Source organism: Poecilia reticulata, linkage group LG16 (genome assembly GCF_000633615.1).
Source record: "Poecilia reticulata strain Guanapo linkage group LG16, Guppy_female_1.0+MT, whole genome shotgun sequence".
NCBI classification, from domain to species: domain Eukaryota; kingdom Metazoa; phylum Chordata; class Actinopteri; order Cyprinodontiformes; family Poeciliidae; genus Poecilia; species Poecilia reticulata.
The window spans coordinates 31614625-31639691 of NC_024346.1; the positions used below are offsets into that span (position 1 = coordinate 31614625).

The 25067-nt window shown below is 41.5% G+C and overlaps 2 protein-coding genes across 6 annotated transcripts in view; one reads left to right on the forward strand and one right to left on the reverse strand.

Moving 5' to 3' along the window:
- Positions 1-307: 307 nt before the first annotated feature.
- appl2 (adaptor protein, phosphotyrosine interaction, PH domain and leucine zipper containing 2) lies at positions 308-16572 on the forward strand. Its single transcript, XM_008432788.2, has 21 exons — positions 308-455; positions 2117-2215; positions 2382-2441; positions 3980-4051; positions 4916-5003; positions 5091-5132; positions 5230-5288; positions 5653-5799; positions 6600-6682; positions 7087-7239; positions 9641-9829; positions 9946-9988; positions 10236-10292; positions 10861-10955; positions 11228-11377; positions 11578-11627; positions 11713-11887; positions 12596-12632; positions 12724-12879; positions 12999-13046; positions 13863-16572. Exons 1-21 carry the CDS (start codon positions 399-401, stop codon positions 13992-13994), a joined length of 1992 nt encoding a protein of 663 aa, XP_008431010.2. The 5' UTR covers positions 308-398; the 3' UTR covers positions 13995-16572.
- tubgcp6 (tubulin gamma complex component 6) overlaps positions 4066-25067 on the reverse strand; it is a 43875-nt gene continuing 22873 nt past the window's right edge. For 4 of the 5 annotated variants that reach the window (XM_017309583.1, XM_008432790.2, XM_008432789.2 and 1 more), the window contains exons 20-26: positions 24430-24598; positions 23860-24001; positions 22658-22852; positions 22011-22143; positions 18508-18721; positions 17894-18087; positions 16653-17071 (exon numbers count right to left, since the gene is read on the reverse strand). In XM_017309583.1, coding sequence (XP_017165072.1) covers positions 16980-17071; positions 17894-18087; positions 18508-18721; positions 22011-22143; positions 22658-22852; positions 23860-24001; positions 24430-24598 — 1139 coding nt within the window. In that variant the 3' untranslated portion in view covers positions 16653-16979. Of the gene's footprint in view, positions 4199-16652; positions 17072-17893; positions 18088-18507; positions 18722-22010; positions 22144-22657; positions 22853-23859; positions 24002-24429; positions 24599-25067 lie in introns of those variants that run through there. The other variant, XR_535845.2, reaches the window with a different exon arrangement.

The following is a 25067-nucleotide window of genomic DNA, read 5'->3' on the forward strand; positions in this document are numbered from 1 at the left end:
ATTTAAACGTTCTTCACAAAATTCTCTATATTAAGTATTGTCAAGCTGCTGTAAATCCCGTTAGTACCACAAGGGGGCACTATTAACATTTGTTCCTTGTTAATTTAGCTAGCTCATATTTAGCTAGCTTACACTTGGCTTGAGCTAGGCTTACACTATAAATCACAATAAATATGAGGCATCAAAGAATAACATCAAAATCATAAAAACTATCCTCTCAAAGACTGAATGCGGCAGTTTTTATTTGTTTATTTCCAATGAATTTGTGTGGGTGGGTGAGACGTGATCAGAGTACTSCCCCTCAATTTTACGTAGTCACGCTGAGACTTCTGGGACATAGAGTTCTCATTATTAGTATTTCCAGCCCCTCATTCCCGTCTCCTGGTACAGCTAACAAGATGCCTGCCGTACATCACAAACTGCTCCTTGAGGACGCCTTGCAGGACAGTCCTCAGGTACGCCTGTGTGTTTTTTTTTCTCGTGTGCGAAGACAGTTATCCCTTTTAGTGCGTTACGAGCGCAGCGGTTAGCTTTACGTTAGCCTAGCTAGTATCCAGTACCCACTGTAGGCTGTTTCCACTGGTCGATGATGAAAGCGTCCAGTTGACACATTGTTATTAGAATGTAATCCCCCCCCCCGTGATTAGGAAAAACACTTCTCTACCGCAAACACAACCTCCTATGTAAATATCACACATTTTGTGGCGTGTATTATATTTACAATGCTACCTCTCGTCTTAGGGTTGTCTTCATGTATATAGTGTACATCCTAAGGCTTCTGTCTCARACATATAGCTCAGTGTGAATACTACTTTTATTTTCCTCTGCGATATGTAGAGTTCGGTTGTATCCTGCAGCAGAGCCAGTTTTGGCCTGATTCTCAGGGTGTGGGAAAAGGTTTCCATCATAGTCTGCAGCAGGGCTGTGTCACTGACTAATATCGCTACGTTTGCAGGATTTCAGTGCATAACAGAAGAGTTAAATCAGCTCTGGAGACCCTCGACTTGCTCCCCGGGCTGTTTTCTCTTGTTTGCTGCATCAGTCTGGCTTCAAACAGTGTTGTCATCTCTACTGGGTTCTACTTTAAGTGCAGCTCATGCAAGGAGACATAAAGATGTACATTTTCCTCCCTTTCCAGGAGGTTTTCTTCACTAAAATCTAAAAAATAAAAAAAAAGCCAAGGCTGACAATGCTGCTAATAATTTCTTTTTAATATAATAAGTCTTATCTTTCTTTGAGTGCCAAAAGTCAATTGCTGAGAAATGTACACAGACCTAACCCTTATGGGCGTGCACCTCTCTGCGCTTCCTTGCTGCACCTGTTTGCTACCATGACGTGGCTCCGACTTGAGTTTTCTTAGTTTGCATAGACAGACTGTAGTAAAATATTCTTCATGTCTTTATTTTCACCTTAACTCAGCTTGTCAGTTCTTAATTAAATAACCTCAATTCGTTCTCTGTTCCCCTCTTAAAACTCGCAAGGTTGTTAATGTCATTCAACCTTTTCCACATTTTTATGGCTGAAATCTAAAAAGTCTGGTATTCATTTCTACTYCCCCCTCTCCTTTATATGAYATTCCTAAGTACAATTCTGACCAGCAAAGGACATCTAATTAGCATCTTCATCATTAAGTGTTTTCAGCGTGCACATTACACTGACCACATTATAAAACACGGTGGTGGTCACATCATGCTGAGGGGATGATATACAGTTTTCATATGGATTAGATTAGATCAAGGCACATTAATGTGTTAGGACTGTAGTAAGACTTGAAAATTGCTGTTCGCTTGCGCTTTCCATCCATAAATTATCATTTTTGKATTTTTTATTTACTGTATAAAAAAACCACTGATTCTTTTTCTTCTCTTGTATAGTTTAACCTAGTGTATAGTGCATATTTCAAGTTTCCCTAGTGTATATTTTTACAAAATAAATATTATTTATGTTGAGTTATAAAAAAAAAACAACTGGTTGGATTTCCTTTGAAAGTACTTCCTGAAATTTCTTAAGTCCAGGTCTTGAAACTAATCTTCTCCCTCACTGCGAGTCGGGTGGTAARGAGATGCAGGGAACTGTTCCCCGTTGGCCCTCTGACGTTCTCCGTGTTGTCCCGCAGACCCGCTCCTTGCTGAGTGTGTTTGAGGAAGATGCAGGGAATCTGACGGAGTACACCAACCAGCTGCTGCAGGCCATGCAGAGGGTGTTTGGAGCTCAGGTACCAAAGCACACACACCGTGTTCAAAATGAAGTGAACTTTGACCCATCCCTTATCTCTTCGTTTTGTTAATTCCTTTATGATACACAAGGGGAAGCTACATGCTGATCTCTTGTAATTAACCTTTCATAATAAGCAACGCCTYGTCCACCTCCTGTCTTTGCAGAGTGAAATGGGACTGGCCACAGAGCAGCTTTCACAGCAGCTTCTCGACTACGAAAAGAAAGTAAGTTTGCAGACACCATAAGCATCAACATCAAAAAGTTMATCCACCAAGTAACGCTAATTAGTCCACCAAGGCAAAGCTGGACAGAAACAAACAACCTAGATTTAATTAAAAGTTTCTAAAGCTGGGGACAGGCCACAGCACTTTGACAGCACAGGTTTTTGAAAAAGACAAGGTGTTCACACAGACGGGCTGGGTGTGGTTCGGTTTGGACGAGTGAAAGACTGAGGTTCACACGCGTAACCACAGAGCCTGCTGCTGCTTCACAGAAGACAGAATTCTTTCAGACCAATCGGGCGCGTTCAAGTCTCGTGGAAACTTTTGTGAGGGTGGAACCAGCAGGTGGCGATAATAGAAAATGTTCTTCTTCAGGCTTCTACCGGGTTATATTTCTGTGACACTCCCCTGTAAAAGGGAAGAGCTGCAATTTCAGACACGGACAAGTAAATATGAGTATTTTGAGTTTGAAGTGACTTTAAATGTCGGCTGTGATGTAAAAACAATGTTATTTGTTTCTGAACAAACAACTGAAAACTTTTTTTCAAATAAACTCTAAAGATTTATGATAATTTATGAGGAAAATATTTCATAAATGTGAATTTGTCAAGTTTAATATGTGAATGGTTCAGTTTGTTTTAAAAAGGCCCTTTAAGAATTGTTGTGTTTTTGTTTTGAATAAGAGTATCTGTTTTTTTTTGGGGGGGGGGGAAGGGGTTTACACAGCATGCCTGAAATCAGTTATGTGATAACTTGGATGATGCCCCTGCTGTTGTGAAGGTTAAAGGTTACAGGCTAAATTCTCATTGGGTAGCTGAACGTGGAACTCCCCTGTCATCAGGATCTGGGTCCACAAAAGAAAAGTTATTTCACTAATGCAAATTACATTTGCATAAACCAGGTATGAACTAAGGACACTAACTGAAGATGCCAGATTTTTTTGTTACGTCCCTTTGCAAAAAACAAAAAAACATTTTCAAATACTTGTTTATATTCACAAAAATCCCAAAATATTAACACAACTCACCTGATATGGGCCTTTGACTTCTATCTAAAGTACAATATTTGCAAAACAGGCATTCATTAAAATAAATAAAATGAATAAAAATCTGTGGGGCCTCCCCAAAAATTGGTGCCCTGGGCTACTGCCTCTGCAAGCCCTTTCTGAAGTCTGGTCCAGAATATTGTAGAAACGGTGTGTACAGCGTCTCTCTATTCCAGACAGAAGCTCAGTATCGTGACCAGTCTATCATCTAGTGTGGGTGTGATATGAGAAGTGAAATATGCTTCAATTATCCCTATACTAACATAAAAACAACAAACRGAAAGCTGTCTAGTATCCATGAATTTCCTCATAGCTACTGTAAAAATCACAGCAGTTCATTCTGTAGATTTAATATGGAGTCGCACAGGAAAAATGTTTTCAAAAGACACAAACTACAGATTAATTTTGAGGTATTCTGACAGGAACTGATGCCCAACTTCCCTACACTTTAGGTTTTCAGAGTYAAACAACTCAAACCGCTTCTCCTTCTGTCTAGAATTTTGCCCTCGGGAAAGGTGACGAAGAGGTCATAACTACACTACAGAGCTTTGCAAAAACCGTTGGAGAGGTAAGGCCCCGTCCTTCTTGGCATCACTCTGCGGCGATTCTCCGTAAATCTGTGCTCTCACCGAGCGATGATACACTGCTCCAAACTTATTAGTTGGGTTCTTTATCTCATTTCGGGAGATTTTGCACCTGTGCTCCCCTCAGCATCCTGCAGGGCGAGAAAGAAAAAAAGAAAAAAGAGCCTAATAAGAAGACGGACAGACTATCAGTCCTGTGAGACCGGAACCGAGTGGCTAAGCGGGGAGGYGGATGTGATGTGTGTCATGCTGGATGGATGAACAGAGCGGCGGGTCGATGGATGGATGCGTAGCTGAATCAGGAGTGTGTGCGCAGGCAGAGCAGATGGACTTGTTCCCGTCAGCCGCAGGGGTTCAGGAACCTGCCCAGGACTCACGTCGTCAAAGACACGAGGTGTTGACCTTCTACTCCATCGTCCACGGCGAGGAAACGAGGCTCGGTCCTGAATCTAATCCAGCCAATCCGCTCCCATCCAGTCAAAYCAAATCCACCAGCTTCATYCTTCAGACTTGTTAGCCGTCGGCGTGGAGCTTGTTGATAAGCGCAGAGAATAAAAGAAGGATTTGCTCATCTGTGAGATCCTGTTTCCTTWATCAGGGTAAACAGAAGGTTTTTTTATTGTTATCCTCCACATAACCCTCTGCTCCACAGAGTGGAGGCTTTTCTCTGCAGTGAGACCTCTGTGATTGAAAATGATCTTTCCTAGCTTGAAAATGTAGCCTTAAAGAAAAAAAATTTAAATAAACGGGAATCCTCCAAGATGTCTGTTGAGGCCCCGCTTCCTGTCCTTCTGCTGAGCTTTTTTTTTTATATTTTATGTGTAATAATTTTTTTTTCTTTTTTCCAGCTAAACTCGCTCCACTCCGAGCTGGCCAACCAGATGGCTGACAGCATGGTGTTCCCCCTGATCCAGTTCAGAGARAAAGACCTCACAGGTAGCCAAATATAAAACGGGGAAAGAAAAGAAGAAAGTTTTCCCACATTTCTCTTGGATTATTGAACTAAACTTTTAAACTTTGCAGAGATAAGCACTCTGAAGGAAATATTCGGTATCGCCACTGATGGTAAGCGTCAACTTTTGGTGCTTTCAGAAGCAAATTGCAGGCCTTATTTGCCGATCTAATGTTCCCTCTCTCTCTCTCTCTCTTTCCTGCTGATCAGAGCATGAGGCGTCTATGGTCAAGTACAGCCGACTGCCCAAGAAGAAGGAGAACGAAAAGGTAGAGTAACCGCGGAGTGCCGATTTAACAAGCTGCAAAAAGCCTTCCAGAGCGGTAGCGCTGCTGTTAATGCAGTGCAAGTGTTGGATGACCATTTGAAACTGTGTGATGTGAACAAAAAGCGACCTGCTGCAGAGCTAAATGTGCTCTAAAACTGCAACACTTCACGTTGAAGAGCAGAAGCTGCAGCTATTAAACATGAGAGCRTGTCGTTTTGGGTGGACAAGGAAATGGGAGCTTGCTCATTTGCATTTTTAAGAGCGTGACGGCTGTTTGCATACAATATGCAGGGGAGTGCAAATCTCGATAGCTATCCATGTGCGAGGGGTCCATTTGCATGCTCAGGCCGATTCTGTTTGGACAGCTGAAGACAGACATGGTGAAGGAGGTGGCCTACACCAGGAGGAAGCAGCACCAGGCCTCRCTGCAGTACTACTGCGCCCTCAACGCCCTGCAGTACCGCAAGAGAGTCGCAATGCTGGAGCCCATGCTGGGCTACACCCAGGCGCAGGTACTGACCTTTGAACTGTGTCCCAGCAGCACATTTCGATGATTGTGCATGTGTTCGCAATAAGAGGCAGAAATGTTGTCGTTTCCTAAGTTCCTAGGTTTATTTGTATCGCACATTTCRGCGAGTGCCAAGTGCTTTACGCCATAAAAACATAATGGTGTCCAATTACGAAGCAAGCATTTAAACGTCACTTTTACATTTTTATGAATCAAAGGCAGCTCTAAACAGGTGAGCTTGTTGCACTGATTTTAATGAAGTCAGTGTTTCGGCAGTTTTGTGGAAGTTTGTTCCAGATTAGTGGCGCATAGAAACTGATTGCTGCTTCTCCATGTTTGGTTTTGGGGATGAAGAGTAGACTAGAGAAAGCATGTTCTTATGTCTTTCCCRCTTGGAAGTGTCCCAAGATAAATCTACCTTTGTGTCACATGATATTCATACCCCAGGGAAGCAGGAAGTCAGTTCCTGGCCCCTCTGATAAACCTAAAACATTTAGTATGAATTTAACCTTCAATATTAATGTTGAAGTTTTTTTTCCCACCCCAATGAGCAGATGTAATCTACTTAAAGTGATCGACGATRATTTCACAATTTTTACAGCATAGTGTTACAYAACTACAGCAATAAATGATTTATTTATTTAAGGGTTTTCGCACTGATTCACTAATATGAAGCTAGAAGCTGTGTCTTATTGGCTTTGTTGGCAAGAAGAAAAAATGAATATAAAGACATTTTAATTGCAGACCCACCCAGGAAATGTGGTGTAATGGCTAACCATGACTCCGTTATCTGTTCACTCACAGATCAGCTTTTTCAAGAAGGGCCTTGAGCTTGTGTCAAAGAAGATGGAAAGCTTTCTCTCCTCAGTGTCCAACATGGCCCAAAAGTAATTAACTTTAATAGTCAATGTGTGCAACTGATGAAGCACAACTTTGGCTCTTAATATCTTGTAAATGTTTGAAAAATCCTTGAATCTTTCCACTTAACGTCACATCACAACCATGAACTTTTATTGTATATATTAAGTCTTAAGAGAGRAATGTACGCGAACGGCTGCCGCACTTTTCAGACTTTCATTTGAAAAACATTTTTGAAAACCATGTAAATCAGTCTCACTTCCTCACAATGATGCACTTCTATTTTAGTCCCCCCACCCAAAAAAAAAAAAAAATCCAAGAAAGCTTATAGTTGCAATGTGACACCGTGTGGAAAAATTCAGCTGTGTGAATATTTTGGATTTAGAATTAAGTTGAGATGTTTTCCCTTTAAAAATGTMATTTTTCTGTCCAGTATCCAGAAGCAGCTGGACGTCGAGGCCGAGACCATGCGCATGGCGCAGAAGGAGCTTCTGTCTGTGGAAGACACCGTGTATATGCCAGATAAGGAAACTGAAACCGTCAATCGCACTCTTATCCAGAAGGCTGGCTACCTCAACATTAGGAAGTAAGACAGGGTGYATGTGCATCCTAAAATGGTCCTAAATTCATCCGTCTTGAAATGTCTTACTCATAAATACATTAATCGCAGGTCTTAACATTTTTTTCGTGGCAGGATTATTTAATCTCGTATGCAAGTTTCTGTCAGGAAAATGTTTGAGTTGCACGTAAACATCCTCATTGCGTTCTGTGACTGCAGGTGGTTGAGGCTACCACTACTAACTAGCTGCTAATATACCCCGTCTAGCTAGCTGTTTATTATGGGTAAGTGCAAATTTATTTCCAGTTGGCAGGACGTTTGTTTTTGCCACAGGCTTATTTCTGTAACCTACCAATATAAGGGTAGGTGCGTTATGTGCAAAAAAAAGAAAATTGTAATTCAAGGTGGCCTTAGAAATTTGTCTTGCTGAAACCTGCAGATACCCTGTAAGATTGATTACCATAATTTTGACCCTATCTGAGCTCCAGGGATGTTTCCTGGTTAGTTGTGACTGATGGTATTCTGTTGGGAAGTTTTTTTCTCTCTCCATTAATATGCAGAAAACATAAAGGAGAGAAACAATAAGTGTCAAAGAAGACGAGGTGGGTCAGGTAACATGGTGACAGCGTGCTCTGCCAGCTTATTGTAGAGCAGATGTATGAGAAGGAAATCTTCCTTAATGGCCAGAGGGGATAAAACCGCAGCGTGGCGCRCGTTGTGATTTAGTGAAATGCCAGCGCTGTCAAACCCCGTCGYTCCCTCATATAYATCAAAGCTCTCTGACAAATGTCTGTGACTCCAAAGGAAAAAGGTTTCCCAGAACACCAGTCACTGAACATCAAGTGCAACCTCAGGTTCTTTGATGGGACTGAGGGCAAATGAGCTCTGTCGTTTAATGGTTTCGTAGCATTTAGCGTTTGAGTCACAGAGTCCACCGGGAGCCACGCACCTCGGTATTTATCCAAGATTATCTAAGCATTTCCGGTTATTTCGCAAACAGGACGTGGAAGGAAAAAAAAAGGAACACAGATGACTAATTCATGTGAATCACACACCTGTAGTTTAGAAATCCATAGGTTAATGGATTTCATAAACACGTAGATGACAACTCATTTAATAAATTACAGTATTAATGAAAGTTAATTTCATTTCAGTAATTCAAGTCACTCAGTTCTCTGCAACAAGGGGGGGAAAGTATTATGTAAAAATGACCTTTTGTTATGTGTTCCCTCATCAAAACTATGYCTGGAGTTCCTCCAGACTAGCAGCAGCAGCAATTAGCAAACACCTGATTGAACTGTGCATCTGCTTTGCTCTTCATATGAAGTGCTTCTCAGTGTAAAGCTCCTAAGAACGTCTGTAAACGAGATGATGGAGGAGCAATTATGTGTTGGAGGCAGAGTGTCGGAAAGGGTTGGCGCTTCTTAAAGACACAGAGGCTAATTTGAGGCATCAAATTGCAAAGTCGTGTTTGAGATCTACAGCATTTTTATAACTGAAGGTAACAGCTACTTGATTGTGCTACAAAGTGGCACTATGTGCCTAGAAAAAATATAATTACTCAAGTTCAATCAAAAACTTCATGAAAGGTAAAAAACCCTAACCCTAGCTGAATTAACTCAACAGCCCAGAGTGGTATGGCCTAGTGTAAGCTTAAGTTGTTTTTCTGAAAGACTAGAGAGAAGTAGTTGGCATTAAAGGAGCATAAAATATTTGAAATCTGAAGACTGAAAGAACACAGGGCCCACAGGAAAAAATGAAAAAAAGTGGAAAAACTCAATTTAAGAATCTTAATGGGGCAAAAACCTTTTAGCATTCAGAATTTTTTTTGTACCCCAGAAAATTTTCTTTCCACCAAGTTATAAGCATTCCTGTCAGTTGTGCATCAGAACTGAGATTAGCACTGAGCTAATCATAATTTATATTACTGAAATTTATCAGGCACTCACTGTGATTTATATTTCAGTTTCCATGTGGAAATTGCTGACAGCTAAATGATCAGGACAAATGACTTTTGCATCAAAAGTGTCTCAAACKTAGTTTTAGAAAGCTAAACAGGTGTTACTATCTTGCATGGCGAATCTTAATGACTTCCTGTTTGTCATGGCTGAAGCTYTATTGCTTAACGCTCCATTYATGTCCAATAAGGCTCTTTGTAATAATAAAACACATMATTAGTTGTGTTCGCGGAGCAAATATAAACCAGACAGGGTGAATCACTGATGAAAACTTGTGCTAATGCTAGTTTTCACCAGGCAGAAATAGGTAGTTAAAAGTTAAAATGTCATATTTGTCAGTATTAAGCCACTGCTGAAATGTAAATAAAAGAAATGGATGGATGATTTGATTACATTCTGTAGATCCTCCCGTTTGCACAGGTTATCACATTAGTCTTACTCATGCTGTCGTCGTTCTTCCCGTTTCCCAGTAAAACAGGCCTGGTGACCACAGCCTGGGATCGACTCTTCTTCTTCACCCAGGGAGGAAACCTCATGTGCCAGCCTCGAGGGGCCGTGGCGGGGGGCATGGTGCTGGACCTGGACAACAGCTCCGTCATGGCGGTGGAGTGCGAGGACAGACGTTACTGCTTTCAGATAACCTCCCCCTCAGGAAAGACGTACGCGCGGCCCTTCCCCTTCTGACAATTACAAGCAAGCCAAAAATATGATCAAACTTGGTTTAATTGCCTCCGTTATCGTTCACGCCCCCCCTCCCCCCTCTTCCCTCCCGCAGGTCGATGATTCTACAAGCTGAGAGCAAAAAGGAGTACGAGGAGGTCAGTGAAAGAGGAGGCAGCTTAAACGTCGGTTTGTTTGATCTTCATCACAGAGAGATGCGCTGYTACGAGTATCTGTCACGGGACAATGGAGACGCTGTCAGGCGTCGTTTGTGTGGTTTTCATCATTGTTTTTGCTCGGACACATCTGAGTGGTCTCTGACAGCCGGTATCGGTCGAGTCATTTTAGGGGAAGTCGTGGTGGAACCAGAGGGAGGTCTAATCTGTGTCTGTGTTTGTTTCTTAGTGGATTTGCACCGTGAACAACATCTCCAGGCAGATCTACCTGACTGATAACCCAGAGGTAAATGCACAATTTGAATGTTAAAAATTGCACAATTTGAATGTTAAAAATGTTAAACAGAGCAGCAATTATCCCACCATCCCTGTTTGTAGAACACATTGCTGCATTGCTGGCAGTGCGCTGAGTTTTTACACTTCACTTTTTTTCTTTTGTTTTTTTAATTCAATAACAGCATGTAATTTTCTTACTGCTTTACAGTTGTGCTCCTTTGTGTTAGTCTATCACATAGAATATGTAAGTTATCAAAGTTTCTAAAAAGATACTTTGGTAAGGTCCCGTGTTGCAGCTTTTAGAAACTATCAGTAATAGCAGCCCCACATTTCTGACTTTCCAGCACAAATTGGTGGCAAATTGTTCAGATTGAGAGCAATAAATAGAAATGAGACAGTTTGGAGGGGCTTAAACATGGCGAGCTAAGCAGCAGATGGAGAATAATTTTAGAATTAACTAATTTAATAAAGCTTCACAGCTTCAGCCTCTCAACACAGCCCATTTTGTCTCATTTATCTTCTCTACCGTCCTAATCCTGATTTATGTTAATTATTGAAAAGGCTTTGCTCCTCTTTAGGCCGTCGCCATCAGATTGAACCAAACCGCCATACAGGCAGTCACTCCGATCACCAGCTTTGAGAAGAGACAAGAAGGTGCACCCAACCCCGACAGGTCAGCATCACACTTTAAAACACACTGCTATATTTAGAGAACTGCTTAGTGCAGCCTGTTGTTATTAATGCGAAACTGCAAATTGACATAGTTCTCCTAGAAGACGTTTTTCTGTTGAACAGGGTAAAGTCGGTATTGGCCAAAATACCTTTTTGACATGCTTAGTCAAACATTTCAGTCAACRCAAAGATGTGCTTGCTAGCTTTGTGAAAGTCCTAGAAATAAAAGCGAGCTTGCCTGAAGCTCAGTCGTTCTTTGTCCTGTCCCTTCAGAGCCAAGCCGGGAGGTGCTCAACCCGCTGGAAGCGATTCCCAGAAAGCCGCTCCAGAACCGGAGGACCTGATCGCTCCCGGGACGCCCATTCAGTTCGACATCATGTTGCCGGCGTCCGAGTTCCAGGACCAGAACAGAGCCGGGGGGAGGTGAGGCAGGGCAGTCGCATGATTATGCTTGTTTATCCATATGCAGGCGGGGGGTAAGGCACCGCTAATTTTTCCCAAACACCGGATTCACAGAGTTGATTACATCATTTCCAGGAAGCCGAGATCTTCGTAATGACCGGCGACGCAGGGGGTTAACTGCTTTTTTTGTTTCGCTGATGCATGTGCTCGCATCGTTACAGGCGGACGAATCCTTTTGGGGAAACGGAAGAGTGTACAGCAGAGAGCGATGGTAACCTTAAGTCTTGTTCCACGTGCCCCGTTAAGACACAGTTTGTGTTAAACTGTTGTAAATGATTGTCCGTTTACCTCTGCAGACTCCCTCCTGCAGCAGGTGTTCGCCGTGCGCTTCCTGGGCTCCATGGCCGTTCGGTGCGGAAACAACCAGGAGGTGATCTACGAGGCCATGAGGCAGGTACTGGCGGCCCGCGCCATCCACAACATCTTCAGGACCACCGAGGCCCACCTCATGGTCACCAGCAGCAGCCTCAGGTATTTCTGTTTGTTCTTTTGTGGGTTTTTTTTTTTTTTTTTGGAGAAATGCTCTTTTAGGGAGGAAATAAACTCTTTATCCTCTGTTGTTTGACATACATTATTAAAAAGCATTCATTAAGCAGTTCATTTTAAAAACCATTGAAAATGCAGAATATCGTCTGAATCTTTTAAGAGTGCAAAACAGGCAAAAATGTTGAAACACGGGRAGGAGGAGATCCTAGATGTACCCACTGCTTACTGGGCATATAAATATTCTTTAATTTCATAAAATAAAGTACAAACTGATGAGATTTTACTTTTTTTTCTTTTCTTGCCACCCCCAATATAATCCTTCCCTGAGTGGTGAGCTATAATCAYTCATGTGACTCATTTGCCTTAATAATCACATTTCTAGCATTAAAGCTTAGAGGTATGTAGTTTTTGTCTGGTTTTGACAAAAMCTATACAGCTGAACAGCATTAAGGTAGCACCATAGGTTTGCCAAATCAAGCAAACCTATTTCTTGAAATAAGCTACATTAATATTTTCTCTCTTTTTGTAACACAGGGTTTTGTAAAACTTTGACTTATCAAGTTATTTTTCTCTTGATGCCTCTACAAAGTATTTGTATCATTCTTAAAATGAGATAAAAACATGGTTACAATTGAAAGTGGGGGAAAAAAGAGGCAAAAACGTCCTAAAAGCATTTTATTTTCTCCTTCACAGGTTGATTGACCCACAAACTCAAGTAACAAGAATAAGCGTAAGCTCGCCCTAAAAAATYGGGTCATTGCTTTTAATTAAAGGCTCCCGTCACACTGTCTGCACCACGTTAATACCTTTTATTTCCTCAGTTCCAGCTAGAAGAGGTGKGCCAGTTYGCAGCCCATCAGGAGAACGGGAGGCTGATGGGGTTTGTGGTCGAGGGGAGAGACTGGAGCGACGGGAACGAGGAGGGAGAGCCGTCGTTCAGCGCCTTTGTCTTTGAGAGCAACACGGAGGGCGAAAAGGTTCGGCTCCCCACCTCCCCACAAAAATACGTGTTTTTGCTTTTCTGCTCGAGTTCAGACGCATGCTCACCGATGCTGAAAGTGTGTAATTAGTTCTGCCCTCTTCCTTTCATTCACAGATATGTTTCACCATAAACTTGGCAAAGGAGATTACAGAAGCAAAGAAGGTAAATACCTTGTTATGGGAAACAGAAGACAAATCGAAATCCAGGATGTCATGCTTGATTCTTTTGATTAATTCTATTTTTATTTTTTTTTATGTAAAAGCATAAATGGAGGCGACAGTTTTATATCCGTGTCAAGACTGATATGACTCCATTATGTTTAGATTTTMAGCATTAAAAATAATTTAGTGTGAAGTGAATGATGATTTGAATAAAGACTAAATGTCTCCACTAGAGGGAGCACCTGGAACGTAAACTAGAGTGAAAGGAAGTTTCCCTGGAACTTTTTAACATTTTCAGAACCWAACTCATTTGCGGTGCATAGTTGTGACATGAAAATAAATGTAAAAGTGCGTTAACATTTGTCTCTACTAGTGTTAGACACCTACAGACTCAGATTTCCATCCACTACTGCACCATACTGTTTTCTGAGGAACCAAGTGCTATTTGAGATGCTCGAAGGTTGGAGATATAGTTTTATAACCTAACGGGTTTATAAACATCTCCACATACTTTCTCCCTGTGTCCCTTGGTCTTCATGATTCTGTTTGTTCACTAAGAAACTTCTTAACTAGGCAACTTCCAATGTCAGAGCTGGTTGCATTGGATTTTATTTATGGATATCAGAGTAAAGGAGGCGAAAAAAAAAAAAAAAAAAATATATATATATATATATATATGTGTGTGTGTTGACGTCTGCCTGTATCGTGACAAAATGTGAAAACTTACATTTTGTAAGTGAATGTATTTACCCCATAGAATCACTTGCACAGCCTCAATCCAAAGCAGGTGAAGTAAATCGGTCTGTCTCTGTTAAAGGATCCAGAAGCTCTGGCCGAGCTGATGAAGAACATGCCTCTGACCAACGACGGCAAGTTTCTTCTTCTGGAACCCGAGATGGGCGACTTGAACAGCAGAGAGAACCAAGAAGACCTGGAGTCCGAGGCCTAGTCATCGTCAGAACATTCCTTTCTCTCCAGAAAAAAACAAAAACCAGGTATCATTATGACTTCCCTGCCCCCAACTCTAGTACTGTAACACCATCCCGAGAGCTCAGGGTTCATTTCCATTGAGCCTCTGCAGCCACATCTCCAGATTAAGTCATGGCGTTTGACCAAAAACAGAAGTCAAATCCATCTCTTTGGTGTTCAATATCATCTGGTCTATGCTTACACTAGTATGGATCTTTCAAGTTCTTCATTTCCTTGTACACTATTTTACACAGCATGCACATCCTAAGGTCCTGTGCCCTGATTGGTCCTGGTGGTGAATTATTCACCTCAGCTTAGGTTTACTTTTTTTTTCAGCTTCTCATAGCGTGAGGGTGTTTGTGTATGAAAAAAACTTGTAATTAATCTCTTTTGGCAATTTTTCTTTCTTCCCTGAACGAAACAAACATTGCACTTTTAAGGTTAAGCACTAACTAAAACAGCAAAAGAAGCTAAATGCGCGAAAAAAAGAAAGTTTAGACGATGTTGGTWGCTTTTGCTCGCAGTGACTATAGCGGTTTATTATAATCAGCYATAAAATATGGGGCAGGAGAGAAAATGTTTTGCTCTCTCTCCACAAACTAACACTTCACCATCTTAAGCATTCCTGGTGAGCTATATTAACATCATGCTTGAAGTAGTTTTCCCACTGCCTGTACAAAAACAAATCTGAGGATAATTCGTCTGCAACATCCTCATCGAGAACCCCCTCCAAAAAAACAACAACTCTACGCTCCATTCCTCTGAGTCGTGTGTAAATATGATTTGTCAGWGTGTCTATTTGCTGTTTAATCTGCGTGTGTGTGCAGGGACTGTTGCGGTTCATGAATAAATGACACCGACTCCACTTGTAGAAGATTAAAGCCTCTGTTCTGAGTGCCGAACAGTAATACGAGAGGAAACTCCACTCAAATTGTCTCCATTAATGCATGAAAGAATGCCCAGAGACGGACGCTTCGCATGTTTCAAAGCACAAGAGCTGAAAGCGTAGTTATCTGTGGGAATGTTGGACGTTTCTTGCTGTTTGAACTTATTTCAGCAGATAAACTGTAAACAATGGAGATTTTATACAGATAAGAAAAGAACCTGACCTTGAATGTTACATTAAATGGTTTWGTTTAGCTTATGTTACAAAACAATGCAAGAGGATTAGAAGCACTATTTGATTTAGGACTGGTTTTTCTGCCATACCAGTTGGCGTAAAGGATGAAAAGTTGGCATACACTCACTTCACAGATGAATTTAACAATAGGTTTTGGCCTTAAGTGACGCATTTGAGCTGTTCTTTTTCGTTCATTTTAAAACTAGAACCATTCAGGGATTTTTTTTGTCCAGCCTTGTCATAAAACCTTCATTCAAAAAAATATTTATCTTGTTGAAGTGGAAAGCTGCATATACCTGGACCAGGGGTTTTCTACTCCTTCCAAAATAAAGATGATCAAATACAAGTGTGCAGGAGGGTTAATATTTCATCCTCTATGTATAGTTTGAATCCTTTGGGGTTTAAAGAAACTGAAGGTACATTCTTGTTTTTCAAATAAAATTTGTAAATCCTTCAACCTCCGAGATGAAGAACCACCCAAATGCATCCTAAAAGGTTCCAAATTAACCAGACATTCATGTCCAGTGTGAGCATAAGTGATCTTTTCCACCGGAGCTGTACATAGTTAAGACGAAGTTAATTTTGGAAAATGTGCATATCTGCTTTCACAAGGCCTATTAAAGTTTAGCTCTTATCAGGTGATGGACAGACAAATGCAAGGCAAGGAGAAATTAAACCGAAACAGCCAACATGGATTGCAAAAAAAAAAAAAAATCTGACTGAGGAATGTACACGTTGGTGAAGCTGGGGGAAATGTATTTAGTTACATGTACAACTGCAAAAAAAAAAGTAGGAGGTAATGCCTGATCTGGGACTAATTTGTGTAAATGAATTTACAATATCAGTGGAATGTGAAAAGGTAGAGAAAATCGACACCTACTGTAAAGATGGCCTGCTTCTCAAGACTCCAGAAACCACAAGCCACTAAAATGAACCTTCTCAAATATCAAGCGCTCTTTTTCTGTTGCCGGATCTTTATTTGCAGTGTGTCTGATGTTGAAAAGCAAACTTTCGCTTCTCCAGAGTCCTGAGTAATGCAAACTAATGTGATTACCGTTTCCCATCAAGAGGGTTTTTTTGTGTAATGACAAAGCTGCTGTTTGTGTTTTCTCTTTAGCAAATTACTGGCTGGAAGAAATTAGTTTAAACTTTAATATTCCATCCGGAAACTAAAACTTTCCTTCTGTGTGCGACCTGCTGCAGAGCTACAGACTTGATATATGTTTTGCTTTGTAAGTAATTTATCATTAGAAAAATTCTTGGTACTCACAGTGAAGGAGGTACATTACCATAATATTAGCAGGAACGTGTTTCTTCACTCTGTCTTTTTTATAAACGGCTACATTTATTACCTGAAATGCTTTGCACTTAATTAAACCCGGTTTTCTAAAACCATTAATGTTAACATTCAGTCTTTAATAAATATGTAATTTCTTAACCGAGTTATTGCTTGGAGTTTTTTGTTTTTTTTACACATTACTTTAGAAATTTTACATAAAAACAGACTCAGAGCTTTCATTAAAGAAAACATGTCAACTTTGTATTCACACATGAACACTTCATTTATATTAGCTTTAAATATACATCAGTGAACACCCACATGTGTACGAGATGCATTGCAACAGTCAGGAGCTTCAGCTCACACGTGTCGCCTTGATTGTTTAAGTGCATGGAAACCATTAAGGGCTCAACATTAATTACCGTTTGGTTCCTAAATGGAGGACAGCAGAGGTGGGATTTCAAGGACGTTTGAACACCGTCATAAATCCAACATATCTTCTCAAAGCAGCCCACGGGGAGGGTTCAGCCAATTAAACGATGTACAACAGGAAACCAGAGAGCACCTCAAGAGTCCTTGTAGTAGTTGTTGAAGTTGATGCGAAGCAGGAAATCCTCTAAATGGGGCTGATAGCCTCGGTTCACCAGTTTAGTCACCACTGGAGGGGTGGGAAAAAAAAGAAAAGAAGAGAAATATGTTTTATGCCATGAATCACGCAGATTAAGCCAGAAGCTTACATACACTAATTTGCATGAATAACATGTTGATATTTACATATATCTTTTTTTTCCCCTGAAATAATGTTTCATGAGGTAAAATAAAATGGAATGTACTTATTGTTTACTAATTGTTTCTAAGTTTGAGAATTGGATGCACAAGTTYATATTTAATACACATGGGGTCAGAATTCTACACAGAGCCTCAATTCAACTGAACTGAATTGACGTTCAATTCTTAAACCTATGAATTGAGGTTAAAGGATCCTCTATTGAATTCTCCAAACATTCTTAGAGGCTGCACGAAATAACCTCACACTCTGCTTTCCTCAGAACAGTGACTCTGGTGTTCAAGCAATTTTCAGTTTACACCAGACTGGATTAATACTGATTATTCACTCCAGCTTCATTTCATCCGAGCGCAGCRAATTGGGTCAGATGACTGGAACTTTAGCACAACTTGGTGTTCCAAAGGTAAAACGATCTAAAGCGTAAATCTAAAACTACTAACAMCAAATTTGCTTAAGGAACCCAACCGTATTAAGGTACAATAAAATCTCAGCTATACACTAAACTGGTTACAAAATTGCTTAAAATCTATCAGGAAGATCAGTAACTGTTACTCTAATTTGTAAAAGAATTAGGAGTAATTTATTTCTGGATGTAAAAAACCTTTTTTTTTATCTTTCCTGTCTTGCCTTGACTGCAACTACAGAGGCCAAATTACATTCACCCAGAGGTGAAACAATATCCTCCAGTCTTACCTTTGAAAAGGAAGTGGGAGTAATACTTAAAAGTGTTGTACGACTGCTGCATAGCAATGAAGCTCGGGTGCACTGCCTCCCCCTGCTGGCTGTCCCAGGGTTGCGCGATGAGCTGAGCCCGAAATTTGAGGATCAGGCTGAAAATGCTGTGGATGATGTTCATGACCGGAGCTGCTTTCTCTGTCAGCAGACCCCTGGAGAGGGCGAGGGGAGAGAAAGGTCACAGAAAGACTAAAGTTAACTTTTTAATGACCTTCGAAGGCGAGACACAACCACGAAACACCTCGGTGTGATAGTAACAACCTCTCCTGAATTATTCATACGCAGATTAAATCATTCATCGGGTTCGCAAGTTAGCCTCGTCATTCAACTGGAATGTGAATGAGTGTGTTATGAGGAGAATAAAATGAGCTAATACAAGATAACCAAAAAGCAGGACTAACTTACTGTGCCTAAAGAAAAAATAATTTAATAATTAAACATCCCAAGACAAACTATCACCTCTAGAATAAACTTCAAATGTCAAAAATAAAACCTAATTTCTGCAGAGACAACAATTACAAGAAGCAGTGCTGTGATGTTATGGGTTATACATTTGCAGTTCCAGTTGTCACCTGAAGATGGCTCTGTTGAGGTAGTCGGCGTGTGTGCGGTGGATGCCGTCCAGGTCACCGGCGGTGGCCAGCTTGGCCGTGAACTCGGTCCAGGACACCTGCAGGATCTGGTTGGCGATGTAACCCTGTATGACTTTGACAAAATGCTGCATCTCGTGCCTGTAGAGCTGCAGCTGACGGAACTGCACCGAGTGGCCCGCGCCTTTCACCAGAGCTGCAAGACATAATGCAGGTTTCACAAATTCAAGTTTAACAACTTTTAGGACCTTTTTAAGAACATTGTGAATAAAATTTAACACCGGTCTAACAACTGTGACATTTCTAGGGTGTGTTTGTGGCTCTTGGCAGCAGCTTTATACTTATCACACACTGCTACAACCTACCTAGCTAGCAAGGCAAGGGTACATCAGCAGCTCAGCCTCAACAGCCTCAAGTCAAACAATGCAATAAAGATGTGYGACTCAAACCTTTGCCTGACAGAAAAGTCATGCGAGAAAAAATAGCAACATAGAATATACTAAATTAGTCCTGCCACTGGGCTGCACAGTGGCGCAGCTGGTAGAGCTGCTGCCTTGCAACAAGAAGGCTGGGTTCAATTCCCGGCCCCGGTCTTTCTACATGGAGTTTRCATGTTCTCCCTGTGCATGCGTGGGTTTTCTCTGGGTACTCCGGTTTCCTCCCACAGTCCAAAAACATGACTGTCAGGTTAATTGGCCTCTCCAAATTGCCCCTAGGTATGAGTGTGTGTGTGCATGGTTCTGTGTCCTGTGTGTCTCTGTGTTGCCCTGCGACAGACTGGCAACCTGTCCAGGGTGGTTTTAATTTTATATACATGAATTTAAGACATTTTAAGACACCCTGCGTGAGAACAAGTGAACACTTCACCCTTTCCCAGTTGAAAAGGGTGAAGAAACATCATAGTCTTCGTCACGAGGATCATTAGGCTGGAAATCTCTTGGAACAATAAACGCAAATTSATGATATCTTTGACTTTACTCATTGGCTTATGCTTTAAGTTACAGCTTGGTGCACACAAATCTGCTTTTAGTTGGTGTATTATAACTTGGCTAAATACAGCAAGTGTTTTCAATGTAGAGTGACCAATATGCTGTTTTTATTGCTGAGAAAAGACAAAATACCAGTCAAAAAATTGCAAGAATTTGCATTTTGCACTATTGAATCTTAAGAAGGTTCTAAGTAGATCTTCACAATGTTAAAGGAAAAAATCAGTGCAAGAGACAAGAACTTTTGAGCGGGGAATTAATTGAAAACTGCATTTACACTCAAACATGATTTTTTTCAGCTGATCAAAAGTTTAAGACCATAGTCTTTAAAAGTCAAAAGCTGTGCAAAAATCTGGATTCCATGTCATTYTCTGTCAAGTCTCTCCAATGTCAAGACCTCCTGATGGTAAAAGCAAAAAAGTTCACTGACTTCGAACGTGGTAGGATAGTTGAGCTGCATAAGCAAGGCCTCTCACAACATGCCATCGCTGCTGAGGTTGGACGGAGTAAGGCAGTCATTTAGCATTTTTTAAATGATCCTGAGGGTTATGGAACAAAAAAGTCAAGTGGTAGACCCAAAAAAAATTTCACCAGCTCTGAGCCGCAGGATCCAATTGGCTGTCCGTCAAGACACGGGACGATCCTTCCCGCTGCTGACTGCAGCCCAATAACCATCAGACGGCATCTGCGAGAAGGGCTTCAGAAACAAAAAACGTCTTCAAAGGCCACGTCTTCTTCAAACTCACAAAATTGCCCGTTTGGACTTTSCAAGGGTGCACCAAACATGGGACATTGACAGGTGGAAGAAAGTTGTCTTCTCTGACGAGAAAAAATGTAACCTTGATGGTCCTGATGGCTTCCAACGTTACTGGCATGACAAGGAGATCCCACCTGAGATGTTTTCTAAACGGCACAGTGGTGGGGGCGCCATCATGATTTGGGGTGCGTTTTCCTTCAATGGAACAATGGAGCTTCACGTTGTGCAGGGGCGTCAAACAGCAGCTGGCTATGTGGAGATGTTGCAGCGGGCATCCCTCATGACTGAGGGCCCTCGTYTGTGTGGCAATGACTGGGTTTTTCAACAGGACAATGCTGCAGTTCACAATGCCCGCCTGACAAAGGAGTTCTTCCAAGAGAATAACATCACTCTTTTGGACCATCCTGCATGTTTCCCAGATCTAAACCCAATTGAGAACATTTGGGGATGGATGGCAACGGAAGTTTACAAAAATGGACATCAGTTCCAGACAGTGGATGCCCTTCGTGAAGCCAYYTYMAMGTTCCCACTARCCTCCTGGRAACACTGGCATCAAGCCTAAACCATTGTTTGAAGTCATCAACAAGATGGTGGAGCTACTCTTTAATGAGTCCCTTTTTGACACTTTGATTTATGTTTTGGGGAGTTTTCAGGTTTTTTTGAGCTATGGTCTTAAACTTTTGATCAGCTGAAAAAATCATGTTAGAGTGTAAATGCAGTTTTCAATTAATTCTCCRCTCAAAAGTTTTTGTTTCTTACGCTGATTTCTTCTTTTAACATTGTAAAGCTCTACTTAGAACATTCTTAAGATCCAATAGTGCAAAATGCAAATTCTTGCAGTTTTTTAACTGGTCTTAAGATTTTGAGTGTATTTTCTTTCGTTTTCTTCAATCGAGTCCAGAATAATAAGCAAACTGGATGACTTCAGTTTTATAAGGGAAGCATGCAAAAACCAACTCAAGTTTTGGAGGTACAATCACAAATCACATTATTTGTTTAATTAAAATACTTCATGATTAGTTTATAGTTTTGAATATGTTTATAGTTTTGAAAAACCAGCATTTCTGATGATTTTAGGTTTTAAGAGTTATATTTTTGGGTCTGCAAGTGCTTTTCAGCATATTTATATGCTAGAAATCCAGTTGAGAGTCTGTGGTAAGACTTGAAAATTGATGTTCACAGATGTTCTCTATCTAGTCTGATGGATGAATGCATCCTTTTCCTTCCACTCGATAAATATAGCGGTACTTTCTGTCGCTCTGTCATAAAATCCTAGTAAAATACACAAGAGTTTGTGGTTGGAATGGGACAAAATGTGAAAAGCTTCAGAAGTTGTAAAAATTAATTATTGTTAAATTGATTATTATTATAGTTTTTACAATACAGACATGACATATGGTCACGTTTTTTAGCGCTGTGCAAATATTTTTAATATCATCCGTTTCCATCTTAAGACTTTGTTTTCCTCCTTTTAGTTTATCCGTATCTGAGATTTGTGCACAAAGTGTGGCAGATGAATATAATCAAACCCCATGAAGAAAACAGATAAACGACATTCCTTGTTTATCTTTTATTCAAAGCAGAGGGTTTCACTCCTGCTTTGAATAAATAAAATCACACAAAAAACTCGAACATTTCTTTCTATAAACATTGGAGATCCTGGTATAAAGCAGAATCTTATCCCTACTTTCTGCGAGATGAAGTTTGAACTAGAGCTGCATCAGCAGCTGCCTTTCCCTCACCTGTCCTCTTGAGGTGAAACCAGACGTCCCTGAGGCTCCACACCATGTGTTTGAGCTGCAGCAGGAACGAAAACAAGCGGTTGTACTTGTTCATGCAGCTGTCGGTGATGATGATGTTCAACGGCCAGTCCACCTGGAGGAGATAGATCTATGTCAGACAGGAAAGCTAAGAGAGGTTGAGAGAGGGGAAGGAAATAACAAGGAGGTGAAATGAGTGTTGAGGAAAAAAAAAAAAAAAACAGGTAAAGGCAGAGTGACGGATGACAGGAGAGAAAGGTGTGAATATGAAGCCGCTGATAAAGTAGGTGAGAGGATTGTGAAGGGGGTGAGAGAAACACGGCAACATAAAGAGGCAGAACATGTGAAGAAAGAGGTAAAGATAAGCAGGAGGAGGAACAAGACGGAGAGTCGGCAGCTTCAGAAAACATGAGAGAGGAGAGCTGGGGCCCATATGTGCACCATTAGTTTCTGAGCATGACATGAATCTAATTCCTCTATGATGCTCACCTATTTTGGTGAGAGATAAAGCTCGTTTTCTGCACTCCGAGCAGTTTGTCAAAAAACGACAGGCTGTCACATTCACGCCGGGACGAACACGCCCGTGTCAGGGTTGTCGCCGCGGTACCCGCTCCGTCAAAGCAGCTCACCTTGTAGCGCAGCTCCAAGCAGTTGAGGGAGTCCGGGGCGTGGGGGTGGAAGGTTTCGGGCAGGAAGCGCAGGGCGAAAGTGAAATTAGGAGCGAGGGGAGTGTCTCCGTGGAGGCTGTACTGCAGGGCCTTGCTGAGGATGGAGTTCAGGACCAGTGGGGTCAGCAGCTCGCCTGGAGTCTGGCCGCTGGCCATCTGGAACGTCACAAAGCAAACATTTGACGACTTAAATGTTCCTAATCTTTAGATAAATATACTTTTAGAACAAGTTCTTGTCTTACAAACACACAACTGATTAAAGGCTCCGCTTCCTGTGTGGTTGAAGGTGTCCCAATCAGTAGAATTAGAGCTTTGGCTGAATAAACAACACCTTCTGTCTGATGGGCCCCAGGAGACAGATGTACATGAATGTTCCTGCAGAACAGCCCTGAGGTGTGAGCGACGGCTGCGCTTGTTATCTCACGACAGGAAGCTTAAAAGCCAGCAGTGGAATCAGACAGACAGGGTTCCTGCACCTTTTTTCATGGAGAAATGCTTCACTTTTTCAGATGGAAACAGGGTTTCTCAGGGGTTGTTGTAAAATCCAAAGTTCACTACGAGTTTCTGTTAGAGATTTCTACAGAGGTCAGGCTTTAAATGTGGAGAAACAAGAGACCGGGAACAAAGGGAAAACAAAAGCAGTGGGTGGCAAGCAGGAAAGACAGCAAGAAAGAAAAAGCAAGGAAGGAATCCATCCATTTCATTTTGTTATTATTTTTTGGGGGGGAAAAAGTTAAATTGAATGGCAGGAACCCTGGTTAGACAGCACCGATAGCACATGTTATGACAGTGACAGATTTAACAAATAAGTAAAAAGCACATTTTCTTTATAAAAGTTACAGGCTGCTGCTATAAATGCTGTTTTATTCGCCGTAGTAATCTGTGAAACCAGCCTAACAGCATTTAATTATAGTTAGTGAGAGAAAATTAAAACCCTTACCAAAAGTGCTGCTWGCAGCACTTTTGGTAAGGGTTGGACAATAACGGTCCTTATATCTGTGAGTTCACATTTTTAAACACGGCAAATCTACGCTCACAAATCACATGCAGAGAGGCTAACAGTACTGACGGCTCCTTCAAATCTGACTGTAGGAAAAGTGGAGAAAAATAAATAAATAAAAAATCTTGCAACACAGAAATAATTACAGGCAAAAGAGCGTCACCTTTTCAAAGATCAGATCGCTGAGAGACTGGGCGAACTCGCCATCCTCCATCAACAGGAAGTGGCGCAGCGCCTCAAAGTGTCTTTCCACCCCCAGCTCCACAAAGAAGTAGTCCACTATAGCCTTATTCACCAAGGAGACACTGGGAACAGAGTTGACACATCATGGAGAGAAGCATTTGCATTGCAGAATACGAATACGGAAAACCTGACCAAGCAGGAAGTAGGCTGACAACACAGTGAACTATATTAGTGTTTAAATATGCAGTTTGTAGAAATATGTGCTCTTTCTCATCACTTTTAGAAATCTGCATTCATACAGTTGTGTTATTCTGGAGCGACAAGCTCCCAGCAGGGTCAGTTATGCTCTTAACTGCAACATTTAACAGGTTTAAATTAAATAAGACTGGATTCAGTTAAAACTGATCTCAACGTGACGCCAGACTTTTCATGCACAATGATAAACCTTTAATCTGAACCATTAATTTGCTTGCAGAAATAAGCCATTAATTCTTTCCCAACACAAAGAGAGCCTCTCCTCGCGATGCACTCTTCCAGAAGGGGAACTTACTGCGTGATGAGCGGGGCGGTGACAGAGTGCTTTATCAGCACCGGCAGGGAAACCATCTCACTGAGCTGGACAGCTGTGGTGTCTGTGGCTCTGCGGAGCGTCGGGTCCATGGGAAGGCCCCAGGGCCCCCGCGTTACCTGCTTCAGCAGCTGGGACTCGGGGGACAAAGCTGTGAAGGGTTGAGAAGACAGGCGTGCTGGTGAGGAAACGTCTTTCTCACAGCTGCAGGTTACATAACTGAAACAAGATGTCTGGATTTTTTTGTTGTTGTTGTTTTTTATTGAGGCTGTAGTTAGGCGAGTTTCAGACTGATTACAGCAGTAATCACCCAGAAGCAAGTTGCTTCACCTGCTCAGTCGATTCCATCCCTGCATTTATGGAAACCCGGCCCTAATAATTATGTCTGCCGGCTTCGATCGGCGACGTGGAAGAGGAATTCGCTGGAGAAGATGCTGATTGATTTGCTTGCAGCATGAATAAACAACAAACCGGGAGTGAAAAAGCGAGGATGCGACTTAAACAAGCCACGATCTTTCCTCCAAAAGCTAAACATAAGCCTCGTTTTCAGAAATGACCGTCATTTCAGCAAGTCAAATGTATTATGCTCAACACAAAGAGGATGTGCGACAATTGATCCC